Below are 20700 nucleotides of genomic sequence, written 5' to 3'. Positions count from 1 at the left end.
AAGTTAGTTAGGGAACTATGGGTTGTGTTTTGTCAGCATTTCAAACTTTCCAACTTACAGTAAGTTGCCTATTGAATGAGAAAGAGAAAATTGATGAACAGGCATTAATGTGTGGCAGGGAACTTGTTTAAACCAGCACACAGAGAGTACTGGTTCTAGGGAAATCAATTCAACCCAGTTTTCCAAGCACATGAAAAGAATATTTAATGTTTGCCTCCACAGATCTATGTAGATGGATCACCAAGGTTTAGTGCTAAATGATCTCTCTCAAGACCAATGATTGGTTTAAAACAATCATGGAAACTGCTTTTGATTTTTAGAAGTTAAAAACCGTTTCTCTTCTGATTATTAAGCCACTCATGGATGTAAGAAACCGGTTAACGGTCTCCAACAGCAAGTCCCTACTGCCCCCTACAGCCAGTGTCTCGAACGAGGTCTGACTCCAACAAGAGAGCCTTCATCGGGTGATTCAAAAGGTAACCGTAACCAAATTATTTTCAAATGAATTTCCCACTTTACATGTCGGTGTCTCTTTCCTGATGGACATGATGCACCGGTGGCCTGCAAAGAAAGTAAAAAGAGGACACAAACTCATTTTCTTCTTTGTGCTGAAAAGAGGAGGCCTGGAAAGGGTTTTTTTCTGCTGCTTTTTTGCCTAAGAAATTCAAGGATTGCCAACTCCAGGTTTCCGAGAGAACTAACATGATGAGGGTCCCACAGCTAGCAAGGAAGCGAAACCTGACTGAGACAGGAATGGATCTATTCTGAGGGTTCAGCACACTAGGTTTTTTTGTTTTTGGTCTTATAAACACAGTTTTACTCAAACATGCTAGAAACACAGGGGAGAAGAGATGGGATCAGCTCTTGGATGAAGAACAGCTGGCAGAAGCTGAACCCGGGCAAGACAGAGGTGACAGTGACAGGCATAGGGAAGTACTGTGAAGAGCCTGCAGCCACCATGCAATTTCTGTTGGTTGAAGACACATACCCACAATTGGTGAATTCAGTCTGCACTCTAGCAGTAGTCTTGGATCCCTTGCTGATGCTGAGCTCTCATGTAGCAGCATCCATGAGTAATGCTTTCTACCACCTCCGCTTGGCTAGGAAACTCCATCCCATCCCATCCCTGGCCTCAGTTATTCAGGCCTTTGTCACCTCTCAGTTTGATTACAGCAGCATAGCGTACCAGATCATGAAGCCTTCACCACTTAGGAAACTCCAACTAGTTTAGAATGTTTCACTGCATCTCTTCAGCAACGCAGGCTTCCTCGGACATATCAAACCCATCCTCCGCTCTCTACACTGGTTTTCCATAGAATTACAAATTAAGTTCAAGGTCTTGGTCTTTATCTTCAAAGCGTTACAGGGCCTGGGCCCCAGACATCTAAAAAAACCACCAAATCTCTGGGACAAAGACAGTGGTCAACAACTCTGCTCTTCTGACACAACTGGAACCCGCAACAATAAGAGTAAAGCTCATCTGTGTGGGAGACAGAACCTTCTCCAAGGACAGTCTAAGACCATGGAAAAGCAAGGACCATCACAAACCTCCCCACTTTTCACTCCAAATGCAAGGCATTTTGACCTGCCCTCTCTTACACAAACACACTTCTCCCTCTGGGGAGAGGATGACGAAACAAACATGTGACAGATGCATAGTCACATTGCTCAATGCACTACTGGATGGCGCTTAAATACTACCATGATGAGTGAGGTATAAAAACCATGACAGTGAATGACTGAGAAAGCTCCTAATCCACTTCTCCAGGTCCTCCAAGGAGACCTCTAGCAAAATAGGGAAAACAAGTCAGGAGTTCCTGGTAAAAACAAAAATGGCCTTCCTTGTCCATCAAAGAAGAAAGGTCACTCCAGTCTCTATTAATACTGGTGAAACAAAGGCAAGAGTAGAGGACAGGACACAGTCGCTTAAATACTATGTCGTCGGGTACTGTTATAAGAATCAAGAGAGATTGATAGGAAGGATGATCATCTTTGGGGCATAGACCATCTTTTTGTTCTGTGTCCGTATAGTGCGTAGGCCCATGACTCGGGCAGCTAGGTGCTACCCTAATACAAACAACAACAATAATCCTGACTCAAGTCCAAGCAGACCTCTTCCTTCTAGTTTGGAAAATGAAGCCCTCTACGTTGTTTCCTTCTCTACTCCAAGTCGAGCGCTTTTGCCCCCTTTGTTCTACTATGCAATCTGGCCATTGCTGGGGTGAGAGCCTTCTTCTCTGCAGCCCCTATTGTCAGGAACAGCCTTCCCATATCTCTCCTCCTCAGTTCTCCACCTCACTTCCAATCTCATTTTGAAATATGTATATATTAATACATGCATGTTTACCCTTGTTCAGACCACGTAGTTTCTTCCCCCACATTTCCCCCATGAATATTTTGGGGCACAGTTTGCACGAGAAGTGCTATACAAAGTTAAGCTGTATTGCATTGCTGACTGGACCCCTGAAGGGGCTGGGTTTAAATGTGGTCAGGACACCACCTGCTGATGGGACGAGAGATGTTTGGTGTAGTCAAAACAGACAAATGATAAATAATGACAAGAATGGAAAACCAAAGACTTCGGGCCTGGAGAGAAGGACAATAAGCTACATACAACATCCCTCACCTGCCTTCCTCATCTTTCCTCCACTTCAGTTCATACTAGTCACTTTCTTCACTGCCTACTCTCACACTGAGCTTCCATCCATCCCTGACTTACCAGAACTGGCTCAGATACACATCCCAGAGCAGTAGAACCCCTGTCTTCTTCTGTTAAAGGGACAGGTCATTTCTCTAAATTCTTCTGGCATCTGGCTTCTAATGGCCACAAACAATGAATTAGATATTGAGTAAGTGATGTAGCCACTCTATTATGGCAGCATCATCCAAGACATCAAGCATATCTACCCACCATCACAATGATTAAAAGTCCATAACCAGATGGCATGTTGTTATTCTTAAGCTACATAGGGCTGAAGCCCCAGTAGTAAAGATATAAGTTAAACCACCGTGACCACAACAAATCCTGTTGTAATGAAGAAGGATCTTTCAGTTCATATGGCTGTTCTGAAGGACATATGAGAGCTGATCCAGAGAGACTAGGAGATACAGATCTGAGTTGTCTGCCAAGAAATGCATCATCAATCCAAAATAAAGTTCTGCACCACCTGTTGAACTGTTCCTTAGAAAGGCTGCGTCTGATGTGCCATCTGACAGGCTCAACAATTTCAGAGAAGAGGCATCTTGACTTAGCTGATGTTTTAGGTGTGGCTTCGAGATGTAGTTGTGAAATAAGCTGTCTTGATGGCTGACCGTGCACAATAATGTGCCCCAGAGCCCTGTTTTTCTGCCTAATCACCGAAGGAGCAATGCCAACAAAGACCAGAGGGTTAGAAACTCGAGTTCTCCGGGTCGCACCAGCGATGAGACAAATGGTAGGGTTGATTGCTGAGCCTACCTTGCCAGGACGACAATCGGAGCCCCATGCTGCCACGCAATATTCAGCAGATGCAACAATTAGGGCATTGGTAGATTTCCATAAGGTTGCAGCGCTAATACAGCGAGATTGGTCAGAAAACCTGCAGAGGAGCACAACTCTTGGCTGCGTTTTACCATGCGTCTCCTTGATGTGTTGTCAAAAGCACAGAGAGTGGTCAAGCTTTATCCGCAAATAAGTAGGATACAGTTCAAAAATGATCAGCTGGTTGTTCAGAAGGACCTGCAGCTGCCAATGAGATTCAAGTGGTGAGATGGAAACAAAATGGCACCATCTTTAGTACATTTAGTTTAAGTCACCACTTCGAAAAGTACTTGGCCAAGGTGTCAAGATCAGATGAAAGGCAGGACTCCAGCTCCTCAAAGCTCCTTCTGGCTACTTCCAGGCAGATGTCATCAGCATACACGAATTGAGTTGCCAAGATGGGCAGCAGATCAGCTGCATGTATATTAAAGAGCCCCAGAGCAGTGCAGATCCTTGGGAAAGTCCATTGTTCATATGACATGGTCGATTCGAACCATCTCCACACTTGATGGTCACTATTCTGTTAGAAATCATCTGCATAATAAACGCAACAAATTCCTTATCTGGGACAATGCAGTATAATTTTAAGACTAGTCCATGGTGCTGAACTGTGCTGATCTTCTGTCCTGCATCCTCAATAAAAGATGTCGGTCTAATCACTTGATCCTCAGCACTACGACTTGGTCAGAATCCTGCCTGGTAATAAGGTAACTGTGGGTTGATTAAAGGCAACAGTCATTTAAATAAAAGCTTCTGAACAGCATATACAGAAAGCTTCAGTTTCCTGTGTTGTCAAGCGACACCTACCTAGCTATAAGAAAAGGAGGACCTGTGGCACCTTAGAGACTAACAAATTTATCTGAGCATAAGCTTTCGTGAGCTACAGCTCACTTCATCGGATGCTTGCAGTCTGAATGCATCCGATGAAGTGAGCTGTAGCTCACAAAAGCTCATGCTCAAATAAATTGGTTAGTCTCTAAGGTGCCACAAGTCCTCCTTTTCTTTTTGTGAATACAGACTAACACGGCTGCTACTCTGATACCTAGCTAAGTTATGTGCCCCTCAGCTACGGCCAAGGACCTGGGGCTTAACACTAGCCATTTCCATGGCACTTATCATCATAGTATCCAAGCTTTGCACATTTTAATTGATTAAGCCTGACACAACTCCTCTGAGATAGGGAAGAGTAATTATCCCCATTTTACAGATAGGAAACGGAGGCACAGAGAGGGAAAGTCATTCACTTAAGGTAACCCAGGTCTGACCACATATACGCGGCAATTTAATCAGAGTTCCAGGCCTCCCTAAGTATATTAACAAGCTTTAATTAAAATACTTTCTTTTATTTATTGTAAACCTGCTGCCTATTAAGTTCATTTGGTGACCCTTAGTTCTTGTCTTATGAGGAGTAGTAAACAACACTTCCTTATCACTTTCTCTACACCAGTCATGATTTTATAGACCTCAATCATATCTCCCCTTAGCCATTTCTTTTCCAAGCTGAAAAGTCCCAGTCTTATTAATCTCTCCTCATGCAGAAGCCGTTCCATATCCCTAATCATTTTTGTTGCCCTTTTCTGAACCTTTACGAATTCCAATATATCTTTTTTGAGATGGGGTGACCACATCTGCACACATTATTCAAGATGTGGGCATGCCATGGATTTATATAGAGGCAACATGATATTTTCTGTCCTATTTTCTATCCCCTTCTTAATTATTCCCAGCATTCTGTTCACTTTTTTGACTGCCGCTGCACACTGAGTGGATGTTTTCAGAGAACTATCCACAATGACTCCAAGATCTCTTTCTTTCTTGAGTGGTAACAGCTAATTTAGACCCCATCATTTTATAGTTAGGATTATGTATAGTTAGGATTATGCTTTCCAATCTGCATTACTTTGCATTTATCAACATTAAATTTAATCTGCCATTTTGTTGCCCAGTCACCCAGTTTTGAGAGATCCTTTTGAGGCTCTTCGCAGTATGCCTGGGTCTTAACTATCTTTAGTCATTTTGTATCATCTGCAAATTTTGCCACCTCACTGTTTATCCCTTTTTCCAGATCATTTATGAATATGTTGAATAGGACTGAACCCAGAACAGACCCCCAGGGAACACCACTATTTACCTCTCTCCATTCAGATAACTGACCATTTATACCTACCCTTTGTTTCCTATTGTTTAACCAGTTACCAATCCATGAGAGCACCTTCCCTCTTACCCATGGCAGCTTACTTTGCATAAGAGCCTTTGGTGAGGGATCTTGTCAAAGGTCAATTACAGATTAAATCAGAACCTGCCATGGTCTTCAACCCTCGCAGAGCACTAAGTGAAAAGAACATGTCCTGCAAAAATAAAGGTGTTCTGTTCCATCTAAAGTCACCTAATTGAAAAAGGAAACATACTGATTCTTCTGCTATGCGTTTACCCCTTATGTAATTGATTTAACAGTAGGCTCCTGCATTAACAGTTTGTAATCGCTAATTCCTCTGTCGAAAAGGTTTGCAGGAAGTGACTTTCCCTTAACTTCAAGGGGTGAAGTCCCCACTCTGTGTGTGACATTCCCACAAACTAGGGGCCTAGATGCTATAATGGGCCCTGTGATATCCCTCAGATGGGCAGAGATTGGAAAAAGCTATGCTTGAACCACAGATACTGAATTATTTTAAAGATCCCTGTTTGCAACAGGTTAACACAATTTCATAACTTGGTTAAAATGCTGTTTAGCCCCCATCTACGCAGGCAAGAGAAAACTGAATTATAACCTGGCAAGGAACAAAGCCTCAAGTTCTCCTTGGTTTGTGTTTCCCCTACCTCAGGCCTATTTATCTCAATTTCTCCTGCTGACTCCCATCTTGATCTTGTGAACCTGCTCAAGATGCCAATTGCTTGTTTGAAATTTTTCAAAACAATGCACTCTTCTGCAAGACTTAGGAACCTCTCAGATCCAAGTGGGACTTAGCCTGTTATCGCTAGTGACAGGCATTCTGTAAAAGCAGAGAGACAGAATCTCTGAACTGGGTCAGCTAAAGTGATCGGTCTACAAATGAAGCTACCAAGACCATACAGTAATTTGCTAGTCACCAAGAAGGACCACCCACACTGCCAGCACCAACTGTGCAGCAGAGAAAGTAGAATCAAGTGATGAGACTCCACTGATTTCTGAAGCCTGGAGCAGCACGTAACAAATCTGGGAAGGCAAAGAGAAAACTGCAGAGCCTAGTCAAGGAGAAGTCTATGTTGCAGTTTCCGAAGCTCTTCAGAGAGCAAGGCAGATGATACATCAAGGGCCTCATTTACTTATAGGTAGAATTTCCTTTAAAAAAAATGATCATTTTTACTCTGTGAAAGTGGGACATAAACTGCCAAAAAGGGCTGGAGGGTTGGAAGATTTCTCCTTGCCGAGTTCATTACTTACCCTACTTATAATTTCCTCTGTGAAAATTTAATTAGATGCCGGAGTAGAAAGCTGATGAGATTTAAAGTCCCATAAGTCATCTATATTCTAGTAAAGAGAGGCTTACCCGACTCTAAACCTTCACATAGCCACTGTACAGTGACAGCTTCTGATCCGAATGGCGAGGACTGTTGCTGACAAATAGCAGGGAATTAGTACCTCGACTGATCTTGCTGATCACATCCTGGCAGTGCAATAGGCAGCTGTTTGGGTCTCTACTGGGTCTCATACTACACTCCTGTTGCCTGTGCATCCCCCCACTCCCTCCCCTTCCCCCCCACCCCCCCGGTTTCCATTAACCCTCCTACTGATGCCCTATAAAATCAGGACACCTTGTCGCCCTAGTCTTCAGAGGTGTGACCTCCTCACTTTCCAGGGAGAGGTGGAGCTACAAAGAGGACCATGGGAGATAATGCAAGACTCAAAAGTCGTCACTCGGCAGGTGTGAGATAATATGCACCTGGACAAACCTCTATGTTCCAGTTGTCACGCCGACCATTCTTTAAGCCACAGCTAATGCAAGTCCCTGTTAAAATCTTTTGACATAATCAGTCCTAGCCCCACATTCTCAGCGGGGCCCATTTTTACACTACTTACACCTTGTAGTCTACAAACCACACTAAGCCAAGTTCTTTTCACTCTCCTTCATTGGGTAAAGCAAACTGGAGGCCTGTATACACAGGTGTGTGAGAGATGCAAATACAGAAGAGAAAACCAAACAAGCCCCTTCAGGAACAGAAAAAGGCATTTGATGCTTTAACAACACAAAGTGCTTCTATAGCACCTTCCATATGAGGATCTCAAAGCAGTTTATACACAGTTCATAGGCACTCCCAATGCTCCTGAGAGGTAAGTTACTATTCCCACTTTGCAGATGAAGAAGTGAGGAAGAGGGAGGTGCCATGACTTGCACAGCAAGTGCATGGCAGAGCTGGGAACAGAACCCAGGTCTCTTCCAAATCCCTGTGCAATTTCTCCATCCTCACTTCACTTGCTTCTGGCCTATCTTCCTAGGAGAAAAATTCATGCTCACTTCAGGTATATCAAGGAAGTGGAAAAAAAACAACAAAAAAACACAACACTTTGCTAGCCATTCAGGATAGGCAGCAAATGCCAGTGCAACCTTGTGGATTAACCCAGGCTTAACTGGAGGAAGCTGGGAGGTTATTCTCTTTCATAAGGGAAGCTAAGAGCATAACCGCTCGCTCTACATTACAAGTTTGGTTCAGCAACAGCAAGATGCTATCCATGAGGTGTGACACAGGCAATAGTGTATAACAAAACTACAACACATGGAAATAGAATAAAAACCTATGTAAAAATTTAACTAGCACTTTTTGGTCCTCTGATGATTTAGTTATGGATGCCAGTTTATGTATTGTAAAGGCAGGAGACAACCCTATAAAGGAAAGTTTACTAGAGTAATAAAGTGAGTGTTTCAGATACACCTTTGAGGAAGGCTGGCCAAGACATGGTAGGGTGCAAGGGGAAAATGATCCTTCAACTTGCGACACTTAAATGCTGCCAAAGAGGTAGGATGTTTGAAGTGTAAAACAGATACTGAGCCCGCAGGTTTCAGCAGCATCACTCCTTCACCCCGCTGGCTCATCACTTTTCAGACATTACAGAGACAAACAGTATGATCCAACAATTAAAATCAATGGGGAGATTCATCAACTTCAAAGGGAGTTAAATCAGGCCCAAAAGCCAGACTTAAGTGCAGCTCAAGGGATCGGTAATTTTCTATAAAGCTTTTAGTGGTCCCAGGCCTGATTATCCAGGAAGCCCATCTTTCCCTTTATACCCTACTGTGGCATTTAAGACAGTCTGGAGGGTTTCTAGGCTAAGAGTCTCTGGGGGCAGGCAGCCTTAGGTCTCTCTCAGCATTGCCTTTGGAACTCTTTCACTCTTGATAATTCATAGCCTGAGTCTAGTGGCCTTCAGGTAAGGATGCAGTCATTTGGCTTTGCTTTGGTTTAATTTTTCTCCACTTTGCCATTTGATGTCATTAATGTATTTTAATGCTGTAAATGTGCTCTTACCTTCTATGGCCACAGGCGCTCTACTGGACATTAAATACAGGCCCCAAATGGCCATAGCATGTAGTTTTGATAGAGGAGCAAACTTTTCCCGAGGCACTGATAAGCACGTTTTCTTTTCCAAGGTCTTATCAGCACGCTAGAGCAACCTGGCCTGGGAGAGGTTAAACCAAATGGCCAAGTTTCCTTCTGTCTCACGTGTGCATGCTGTTATTCCACTTACTGCTGTAAATTATTCACATCAGAAAAAGGCATTTCAGGAAACTGTCCGCATCATTTCAAGCTTCAAAATATCAGTTTATCATTTATATATATGGCACCGTTCACCCCAAAGCCCTTCACCAATAGGAATCATTTTACAGTGTAATCAGAGAAACGCAGCCACTTCTGGGGTAAAACATGGCAACTGTTACAAAGCATACTACAGCTCTACATAATTTAGGACAGGAGATGAAGAAGCCCATTGCCAGGGGAATGGTCAGGGGAAATTCAGAGAGGCAGAACGGAATTATCTGGGTTGGGAATCTAGTCAGGACACTGCAACAAAAAGGGCCTTTTATTGGATCTTTAGTAGCCAGAAATCAGCAGGGTTGGGGTTTTACGTTGCAGCTGAAGGATGACGCCACTGGTACCACAAGGCCCCTAATCATGTGGGGCATTTGTTTTTTATGATTCAGAGGGAAGAACACCTATTACTGAAAAAAGAAAAGGAGGACTAGTGGCACCTTAGAGACTAACCAATTTATTTGAGCATAAGCTTTCGTGAGCTACAGCGCTACTCTGAAACCTATTACTGAGTCACCCACACTGCTTCCTGCAGTGCCTAGGGGATCTCTCACACAAGTGTTTCCATTTTACTTTTTATAGCGTCAAAGCACTTTACAAACTTGAACTACTTTCCCTGTGCCCTCCCCTTGTGCTTTTACTGACCCTTCCATCCAAGGTCCTCAGATGGGTTACATACACAAACTGAAAAGGAGGACTAGTGGCACCTTAGAGACTAACCCATTTATTTGAGCATAAGCTTTCGTGAGCTACAGCTCACTTATGCTCAAATAAATGGGTTAGTCTCTAAGGTGCCACAAGTCCTCCTTTTCTTTTTGCGAATACAGACTAACACGGCTGTTACTCTGAAACCAGACACAAACTATTCCTCACAACATGACCATAGGACGGTATTATCCCCATTTTACAGATGGGTAGACTGAGGTAGGACAGCAAAGTGAGTTGCCTATAGCTACAGAGGAGACAGTGGCAGAGCAAAGATTACAACTCAGGAGTTCATGGCATCAAAACTCCACAGCCCAAGGCAAATTGTCAACTGTTCACATGCTAGGCCTCAGCCCTGTGCCGCACCTGAGCTACTGCAGGTGTTGGTACGGCTGGAATACCTGGCATTTTAGAAGGCTCGATCCGTTGTGACCGAGACATGGCTTCCTTGCACCAGTGGAGCTCGCTCCCTGCAATGGTCCCTCCAAAGCTGGAATCCGGTGCTGTTCAGGTGCTGATGCAAGGCTGCTCTTTTTCACAGGCCTCTATTTTATTTTCAGGGATGGGCCGTCACCGAGATTGGACACCCAAGCATGCGAGGGGCAAGAATTTTATTAATATGTCTGAGGGTTAACTAGAGCCATTTGAGGTTGGGGTTCCCCCCCCCCCACAAATATATTCTTAGACCACTAAATACAAGATCCTGGGCCTGATATAAATCTAGAAGAATAATACTGCTGCCATCAGACCGATGATAAAGTTATATGCTGCTGTAGCAAGATGGCAAAAGAGAAATCAAATACCGGTGCCTAAGGTTTCTCATTACTCAGTACTATTACTATGGAGAGAGATTCTGGGATTCTAATGCAACGATGCCACCTTGTGGAAATCACTGCATCTCACCACCCACTGAAACAGACAACTGGTAACACCCATTGTTTCATGTTCTCTGTGTATATAAAATCTCCCCACTGTATTTTCCACTGCATGCATCCGATGAAGTGAGCTGTAGCTCACGAAAGCTTATGCTTTAATAAATTGGTTAGTCTCTAAGGTGCCACAAGTCCTCCTTTTCTTTTTGAAGACAACTCAGAAGCACTGCCAAACAATACCGAGCTACAAAGCAAGATTCCTTTGAATTACTGAATGGTAACCATGCAAAGGATCTGATACAGACAGCAGCCTCTGTAATGCTCTCTATATTTTGGACAACAGGAACAATCACCTTAACATACTTTCTTGCAATGAACTAAGGCATTTTCCTACTATTAGGATATGACATCATGGTAAGGTAAAAGTTTCCTATTTATAGCCACCTGCTGTATGGTACAAGTTTTACACAGCTAATGAAAAATTGGATAGCATGTTTAAGCCTAGTCAGTGCAAGAGAAAGAATCTGTGATTCTAAAATCAGTGTTTTTGAGACCAGATCAGAGATGTTTCTCCCAAGCCTGGTGCCAAACACCCTTTGGAAAAAAGCCTTCCCACGGTAACAAAGGAGAGAGAACAAGAGGGGAGGCAGGAGGAAACTCCAGCTCCAAGCCACTGAACCTGGGCACGATGATGAGCTGGGTTCCCTATAAACAAGCTCAATGCAAATCTCACTTCTGAACTGATGTCTAGATACTACATTGAAAGGGGCATTTGAAACACCAAAAATAGAAAGATTGGTGATTTACTGATTAGGCTAGTACAAATTCCTCCACAAATCCCTTATTGCACTAAACTGTCCTCCATCCCTAGGAAAAACAGAGGCTTCACAGCCATTGGGAGATGGTGAGATTCCTCACCTAGTACATTTGACTATTAACTAGTTATGCACGAAAGAGTGTATTCACTACAAAGCAGACAAAAAGGGAGATAAACCCAGGTGCCCGTGTGCACCAGACATTTAAGGTCACACGCATGTATAGTCCCACTGCTGGCATGTTACTTGCCTGTCCTACAAGAAAACGTTAAGCCCAACAAAAAGAAACTGAGACGTTGTCTGAGAATGAGAGGAGGCTGTCATAGGAAAGGTTAACAACTCCACAAAGGTTACTGGTGACATCCTAATGCAGGACAAGGAACCCATGAGTGTGTACAAGTGAAAGAGAGAATGTGGGAATGGATAAGTATAGATGTTCTTTTGTTTGAGCCATCTCTTCCTCTCTTTTCCATCCCCTCCAGGTTTGCTGCTGTCTCTTAAATTGTGGTGGGGATTCGACTGTATCAAAAGAACCAGCATAAAGGTTATTTTCTGGGTACGGATGCAAGGAATTCCCAAATGTAGTAACAGCCTGCATTATGTAGTCTCCCATCAATGGCCTTATCTTCAGAGATGGGTACGTATCATTAGCCCCATTTACAGATAAGGAAATTGAGACACAGGAAGTAAAGTAACTCATGCAAGGTCACAGAGTGAAAGAGTGATCAGTAGAACTCAGGTTTCCTGACTCCAAGTCCCCTGCTCTAACTATTAGAGTTTGTCGCCCCATAGATCTCGAGGTAATAAATGAGAATAATTCGGTGTGGAGGTTAACGGTGCCCTAGTGAACTACAAAGAACAAGCACTCTTCTGTTTCCCCCCTTTACATACCTAGCACTTTGATGAGGATTTTCATACTTCGATCTCAGAGCATTTAATAAGAGTGGGAGAGCATCACTATCCCCATTTTCCAAGGAGATGGCACTATTTTGCCAAGGAGTCACACAGAGGATGTTGGTCTCCTTCATGGAAGTTACAGTGCTTCTGCAGGATTCATGCCCCTTGGCTCAGCTACATAGGTCCCATTTACAGGACTGTTTGGTTTTATGCAGCACCTTTCACACTCACCACATCCTAATAGGCCTTCCGAAGAGAGGCAAGTCATCCTACTAGGGAAGCATGTGTATCTGACTGCACACACAGCAGCTGTTTGCCCCCGACAGTAGCTCAAATGCCATTCTGGAGAGGAGGAGCATGTTGGGGACAGGAGCATGTTGACTGGGATTATCCCTTGTTTTCGTTGGTGAATGTGCAATGATATTTAACCTTTCCCCAGTGCAACCAGAAGGAATCGATAAGCAGAAGGATGGCATCTGCAACGTTGCAGGATCCCCCATATTCCCAGCATTGTGAGACTCGCATCCATACCCATAAAATAACCTTTATGCTGGTTCTTTTGATACAGTTGAATCCCGACCACAATTTAACAGACAGCATCAAACCTGGAGGGGATGGGAAAGAGGGAGTGATGGCACATTCAGAATCAGAGCTCCATCAGCTAAGACACATGGTTAACTACAGGGTGAGCTATCCTAGCACTCTGGTTCTCTTCCCCTCACCACAACAGAGCAGTAACACTGGACCCACCCTCCTCCCAAAACACACAAATATATTGACTAAAACATGGGAAGCCCCCACTGCACCCTAAGCACCAATGGTTCTTTAGGTTATTAGCAGGTGTCGGAGAGTCTCGACACATTTTGTCTGCTTACCACTCAGCTGCGGAGGTGGGTACAGGTGGTAGGTGCTGTAGATATCGTTGGACATCTGGAGCTTCAACTTCGTGTGCTTCTTCAGCAGATCGGAGATGCTTTCCTCCTGGAAGGGAGTCTTCTCCAGGATCACTACAGCATCCTTTGCATCGCCAGAGGCTCCACTCACCTAGAGTTAGAGATCAAGATCAGCCTGCATACGCCAAACTTATTCTAGCTCAGCACTTATATACCCCTCCTCCCCATCACTGCAGTAGCCACACAGCTTCCTAGCATTAGCCGTTTCCCATCAGTGGGATGGAGAGCTCACTTGCTAACAGCCAGCAGCATACTTGCCTCTGGCCACTTTATCTACAACCATGCAGGTTCTGTTCTTCACTCTGAAGAGGATGTGAGGGCTATGTAAGGGAGAGAAGAAGACTGGCAATACCCTGTAATATACTGATTGAACTTTATTGGATTAAGTTAAACCTTACTGATTTAAAGTTAATAACTTTGGGGTACATTGTATTGGAAATGCAAATGTTTATGTACTAGTGAAAGATTTTATGGAACTTCTTTACAGCAAGATAATATTAATGCAATCTCTGAAAGGCACAGGGAAGTTCAAAGATCGTTTTGGTACTATATATGTGATGTGGATTTCCTTAGGAAATGCCATGAGGTGAGGGGAATGTAAAGTCTCTCTCCCAAGCCAACCTTTTGAAGATACGCCCTGGGGAGAGGACCCTTCCTATACTAACTACCTGCTTCTGGAAATTCCAGGTCAAAGACCCCTGATCTGTACAAAAGGGTGGACTGAACTTGTCACGGGTGTGCTGAAGCTGTGAGATGAACTGTAACCCCAAGGACTCACCTAGGGTGGAGGGTAGAGAGGAGGACTTATCCCACCATAACCCAAGTGAGAGTTGGGATGAGCTGAGGGAAGCTTATTAGCACGTGTGTAGGTTCTTTATTCTTCTAACTGTTTTCTCCAACGCTTTTTACCTTAAGAATAGAGTAGGGCTGCTTAGAAAACTCTGTGTGGTGACCTGTAACTGTAGCAATCACTTTGTTATCGGTCTCTGAAGAGAAAGCAAGCAGGTGTCCTTGGGCAGCCTGCCTCTGCTGTGCATAACACAGAGAAGGCCGGGAAGTGTGCCGCATGGGAACACCCCGGTCTGAAGGGAGAGGACACGGGTCTCCACCCAAGACGGGCAACAGCTGGAAGCCCTAGAGAGGGTGCCATGGCTGGACCACTGAGAAGAAGTGCAGGTGCAGTCGCCCTGAACTGTGACAAAGTCAACAGACGCATCAGCAGCTAACACACAAAACGGACGCAGAAATACTCCCCTACTGAGTGCTCCAGGGAGCAGGCGTTTTTCAAAGAGTGTTTGCCCTGGGCAACTGAGGGAATAAGGCCATCCAGCTTCCCTTTAAGTCTTCCGTTTGTTATGTGAATTTGGAGCTGAGTAAGGAAGTTCTGACCCAGGTGGTACGGCTCTCAGAGCCTGTTAGCAAATGTCGAAACCCCACAGAGAGATGCTGACTGTTTTCTACTGACTCGTGATATCACTGATTCCATTCCATATACAAAGGAGGTGGAATTGGGCTACTGGGTAGAAAGACACAGGGTCTGGGACAGAGAGCCCTTTGAAGAAACAGCCAGACCAGAGATGGGGAAAGGTCTGGGGTGAATCTTGTGTAACATTATCAGTTACTTTGTTAATAAGGCCACATCCCAGGAAGGTGGTGAGTTTGACCTTATAGACTTTGTCTGGAGCAGAGTGGGAATGCCACCTGCTTTATGTACCATTTCAGCAATCATGGGTTCCCCAGAAAACTCAGGCCTTTACCACAACCCATCCAAGAATTTGAGATGGGTGTGAGCTGTATAGTTCACGTGATGGGATGCGATGGTTAGACCCAGCTCTTGCCACACTTCTGCTTCGTTCCAGGTTATGCAGTAATTAGGTATAGGCCCAAATTCCTGTATCATCCATATGAGAGACGGCACAGATGTATTCAGAGGTGATGTATCAGGTAAGGTAAGTTGCAGAACAGCAAGCAAGTCTAAGCAGGGGTAAATTATACGCCAAAGGACAAGAAGAGAGGGATGTAATAAAAAGAGCAAACCAATAGGAGGATGCAAGAAGCATTAAGCTAAAGTCCTTCACTTTCTCAGACTTCAGACACCTTAACTCACACCCTCAGTATGTAAATTATTCCAACTCACACACCCTTATACCCACTTACAATGTCTAATTTGACCCATGTACACCTACTGCCTGAATTTGGCCTACAGAACCTAATAAACTCTAGTCCCCTCTTCTAAAGGATTTATTCATCCAAGATTAACATGCTGCTTTGAAATTATGAGACACTTTGCAATTTCCTGACACTTCTTCATCTGCCTCAGTTCTCTCAAAGGTGGATTTACTGCAGACAATAGGGACTAACCCAATAGTATACCAAGCTTATATATGGAGTTGTGAGCTACAGTCAGACCTTTTCTGACTGCTGTATGGCTGTAAAAGTTGAATTAAAAGAGTACTTACAAATTTCCCATTTTATGGCCCCTGAGTGGCAAGTCCATCCGTCTTATTTACGGTGTTTGAGTTACCAGGTAGTTTGCAATTCAATTTCACTTTAAACATGAAAAACCAATCTTCAGGCCAAAAGCAATAGATATGCTAATAAGAAAAATAATCTAAGACTTTAGATAGGTTTCCGATGCTTTGTTACCGAGACCAATTGCAATTGCCCCACTCCAATATTTGCCTGCTTCACAGCTCAGTAAACCGGATCTGGACAGCACCAGACTTAAAAGCAATTGAGTCACTCTAACATGCTTGAACTTATCGTTAAAAGAAGTCTCTCAATGGAAAGATTTTAATAAGGCTAGCTTAATGGGGCTATTTTTTAAAAAAATATTCACCTCCCTCCCTCCAGTCAGTTTTGAAATCTGTCGCTAGTCAAAGGTAGAGACTATTCAGGGTGTTAAAAAGCTAAAGCTTGCTTGAAGGTTTGGGGCCAGGTCTTCCGGATTTTGCCAGATGGAATCTCAGGCATGTACATAGCTGGCTTTATACCACTGGGGGTATGTGGATCTGAACTATCAAGTCGCACATGACTTGCTTATATAGATCTGAGCAGCTTGGGGCTTTGCACTCCTCAGTCAAAGGTGTGAATCCAGCCTGGGTTGGAAGGGAAGGCTGTTTAGTGACAAAGCTGGGGGTCGGTTGTGTGGGGGGGAATCAACATCTAATAGGCAAATTCCACACCACAAAAGCCAACTGAACTGGGGTTGTGGGGTTCAGAGACTGGGGTTCAAATGGCGCATGAAGACTGAACTCCTCTTGTGCTCCCATGGGAGAGTCCCTTCAGGTAAGCGGGGAGACAAACTGGGTCAGATGGGACAGTAACTATGGAAGCTAACACTGTTCTTGCCTGTACTGAATATATTGTGTGGATGGACTTTACAGCTGTCAAACCAGCATCATTTACTAGTACTAAATTCACTTATCAATCCAGCATCGTTTACTACTACTGAATTCACTTAGGAAAGGAGAGACCTGAGGAACTAACCAAACACAACCCAAGCATCAGTCAATTTCCACTGACAAAAGTGAATGGAGGAGTGCGGACCTAACTGGGCGAGTAATGCTATAGATTTCAGGACTGGGGGGCACAATTAGGTTCAAGCAGAGACTTGCAAGTGTCAGGACGGTGGGAATTCCGGAGCAGAAGGACACAGAGGAAAGGAAGAGTTTCCCGCAGTGGTTCAGAGAGGGGCTGGGTAATTTGCGTCTCCCTTTCTATGTCCAACATTGCTTAGAGAGGATCATGTAACACTCCATAATAGCTAGGAAGTGGGCAACACCCAGCCACAAAGAGCACAATCCTGCTGACTGTCTGCTGAAGAAAACCATTGCACTTGGCTTGAAGCCATATTCTAGTAGGTTTCATCAGGCTTTTCAGGGTGTTATAAAGCTAAAGCTTGTTTGAAGATTTGGGGCCAGGTCTTCCGAATTTTGCCAGATCGAATCTTATAGCCACCTGGTAAGAGACAGACCTGTTGTATGTATTATTGTCATCCCTGGGTAAACTTCACAAAAGGCACCTAAATTACCTGTGAAAACGAGAGGTGGCTGCTTTTAAAAGCATTACCCCTTATTTACTTAGCACCTACCATCTAGTAAGTTACATAACTGTCGTAGACACTGATTCTGGTATTACTCTCCATTCTTTTCTCACTGCTGTACTCAAGGATCTTTCTCTCTATTCTAGACATCTGTCAGCAGGTGGCCTTCCCCCACTGCTCCAAAACAAAATCCCTACATGCGGCATAGGTACAACACACACACATACAAGGATGGATTTATTAACAAACCTAACAACATAAAAACCTCAGCCTAAGGTTGCTTCCAGGCTTGGCTGTTCCCAAAGGTCCTTTAGAAAGTCTCATCCCTACATCCCACTGCCCAAAGGGCCTTTCCCACCTCCCTTAAATCCAGGGTGGAATTAACAAGCTACACCTGGCACGGGGAGTCAGCAGGAATCAATCAGCATTTCCTTGCAGGCTTCAAACACCTACTAAAAGGGTGGGTCAACAGAAGAGCTCTGCCACCCTGTTACAGCATCCTTGGCGTTTATTTAACACCCCCTGCCTTGAACATGCATAAGAGAAACTAGAACTGTTTCAGCTTCTTCTTGATCAATTCTGACTCTTTGCCTGTCTCTAATTTCACATTCAGAGCACTGTAGAGTTGCCCCATATTAACAATTTGTAAATAATAATAAAACTCCCTTTTGGGGGCAGTTTTCCTTACCCTGCACTTGTGTCAAAGACTAGGAGTTTTAAAGGGCTTTGGGGGAGAATTAAAGCAAGAATGAGAAGGATTGACATGACCTTCCTGCTGCCATAGCACGATCTCCTTTGAACCTAGCACAGTACAGCGGCAGGAAGGATAGCCTCAGAGGGCTCACAAATGGGAGATTGCTTTTTGGCTGGCACTTTTGAAAACTTGTTTTTCTTCAGGGTTCAGTTACCCTGTAAAGAAATTACAAAAGAGGCAGCCAAGGGACTGTGGTGGGGGATCTGTATTCTGCTCTTGTGTATTGTTCAGTATTGGAATTAGTTACGTTTGAGCCTGCTCATGCTGAAAATCATAAGCATCATCTTAGCAGAGCCTAGATTTCAGATAGACTTCACACAGAAACATTTACTATATGCAGAGAGCAGTGTGTGCGTACACAGTCATTTTACAAAATACTTAAACTCCAGACCAAAGACAACTCCCAAGGACAGCTGTAGGTCGAATAAGCAGTGATGTGAAGGGTGGTATCAATGGAAGAAAAGCATATCTAGCACCAACTTGACATCCAGTGGGTATGCAAACAAGTGTAGTGAAGGGATGAAAAGCAGTATGTCTAGCAGACACAACACTAGAATGGAATAAGAAAAAGCAGCCCCTCTCTTACCCACTAACTGTCCCCCGGCACTCCTGGGGCTAGTTTCATTCCTAGCGGTAAGCAGGTGCACAACTCCATGTGACTTCTGCGGGAACTGCACCTGCCCACAGCAGGACTGAATTTGAATCAGTACAAGTACAATGGATTTCCACACCTAGAGCCCATATCTGACCTCTCATACCGGTACCAGACAGGAGTAACTCCACTGAGGACAATGGAGTCATAAAGATATAAAAGATATTCAAATTCTGCAGTGACCAGGCTTAAAAAAAAGTCAGTCTAACGCCCAATTCGTTTCCTCCATACTTCCCCCACCCTCCCAGTTTGACTGGACAAACAATGTGCTTCCTCCTATGATGATGTCTCTCTCAGTACCATGTGGTTTGAGGAAAGGTGGATGATCTAGTGGCTAGATCACAGGATTGGGAATCCAAACTCCTGGGCTGCATCCCCAGATCTTCTGCTTCCTTGCTATGTGACCATGGCCAAGTCACTTACCACCCCTGCACTACACTCTGACCATCTGGAAAATGAGCATACCTGCTTCCCCGAGGTGTTATAAAGTTCCTTAAAGCTTGCAAAACACTTTGTGATCCTTGGGTGAAATGGCCATTTATAATTATTACGGCTGAGGTAAGGAGTCCCCAGTCCGACTAACCCACTCACACAGCTAGTGAGAATGTTACAACCAGAATAATTGCCATTTCCTCTTTCTGCCCAAGTCAGTCCAAATTCTTTTCCAAGCTCAAAGCAGGCGCAAACAGCAGTAATAAATCTTTATGAGAGAACCAGGTTGGTGGATCTTGCTTTTGATCATGTGTGTTTCAAACAAGGAGCTGCTGAAATCATGAGATGATGCAGTCCTGTCCTCTCAGGCTTTGGAGGCGAATCAGCGCCCATGCTGACTATCTTGCTCATTAAAACAACAGAACCAGAGGTGCTTTCCTCATATGTTTGAAGCCCATGCCACTGATTTTGGATTTTAAAAAAGTTATTTGCTCCGTGCTTCTTACATTCCAGGGATTTACTGGGCATGACAGAAGGATTTGATTTACTTGGATAATTTTAATAATGGAAATTGGATTTAGATCTCCTTAAAAAAAAAAAAAGACACCCTCACCCAGAGCACAGAAGGAATGCAATTCCAGCACATCACTGCCAAGCAGAGAACTGAGAAGATGGCTGGAAAAAATATTAACAGGCATTGCAGGTATCAGCTACGGCAAATTGTAACCCAGTGAAAAATCGACAACATCATAACATAAAACTGCAAAAGACCCATTAGTTCATCCAGTCCCTCTGACCAGGGGACAAAGTTGCAAGATTGTACCTGCAAGATATTATTCTCCAGCCTAGTTTTTAACAGCCTAGGACGAAAGGAGGGAGTCTACAAGAGCCGGAGGCTTGGGGCCCTTGGGGCATGGCAGGGCGAGCATTGGGGGGCCCTGCCCTGGGAGGTGTCCCTCCCTTGGACAGAGAGTAAAAAGGAGGAACAGGGACTTTACCAGGAAAGACTGTGGGGCAGAGCAACCACCCCATGGACATGGTCCCCCAACAACTGGCATCCTTGGGTCATAGAATCACAGAATATCAGGGTGGGAAGGGACCCCAGAAGGTCATCTAGTCCAACCCCCTGCTCGAAGCAGGACCCATCCCCAGTTAAATCATCCCAGCCAGGGCTTTGTCAAGCCTGACCTTAAAAACCTCTAAGGAAGGAGATTCTACCACCTCCCTAGGTAACGCATTCCAGTGTTTCACCACCCTCCTAGTGAAAAAGT

General features: G+C 44.2%; 1 protein-coding gene across 2 annotated transcripts in view; it reads right to left on the bottom strand.

Moving 5' to 3' along the window:
• DCPS (decapping enzyme, scavenger) overlaps positions 1 to 20700 on the bottom strand; it is a gene marked incomplete at its 5' end in the record, with an annotated part of 63477 nt that overhangs the window by 42203 nt on the left and 574 nt on the right. For both annotated transcript variants that reach the window (XM_084611931.1, XM_084611932.1), the window contains one exon: positions 13469 to 13637. In XM_084611931.1, the coding sequence (XP_084468057.1) occupies positions 13469 to 13637 (169 nt within the window). The remainder of the gene's footprint in view (positions 1 to 13468; positions 13638 to 20700) is intronic.

Source organism: Lepidochelys olivacea (genome assembly GCF_965140295.1).
Source record: "Lepidochelys olivacea isolate rLepOli2 genome assembly, chromosome: 22".
NCBI classification, from domain to species: Eukaryota; Metazoa; Chordata; order Testudines; family Cheloniidae; genus Lepidochelys; species Lepidochelys olivacea.
The sequence above is the reverse complement of the archived record's forward strand: the minus strand, read 5'-3'. Positions and strand labels throughout refer to the sequence as shown.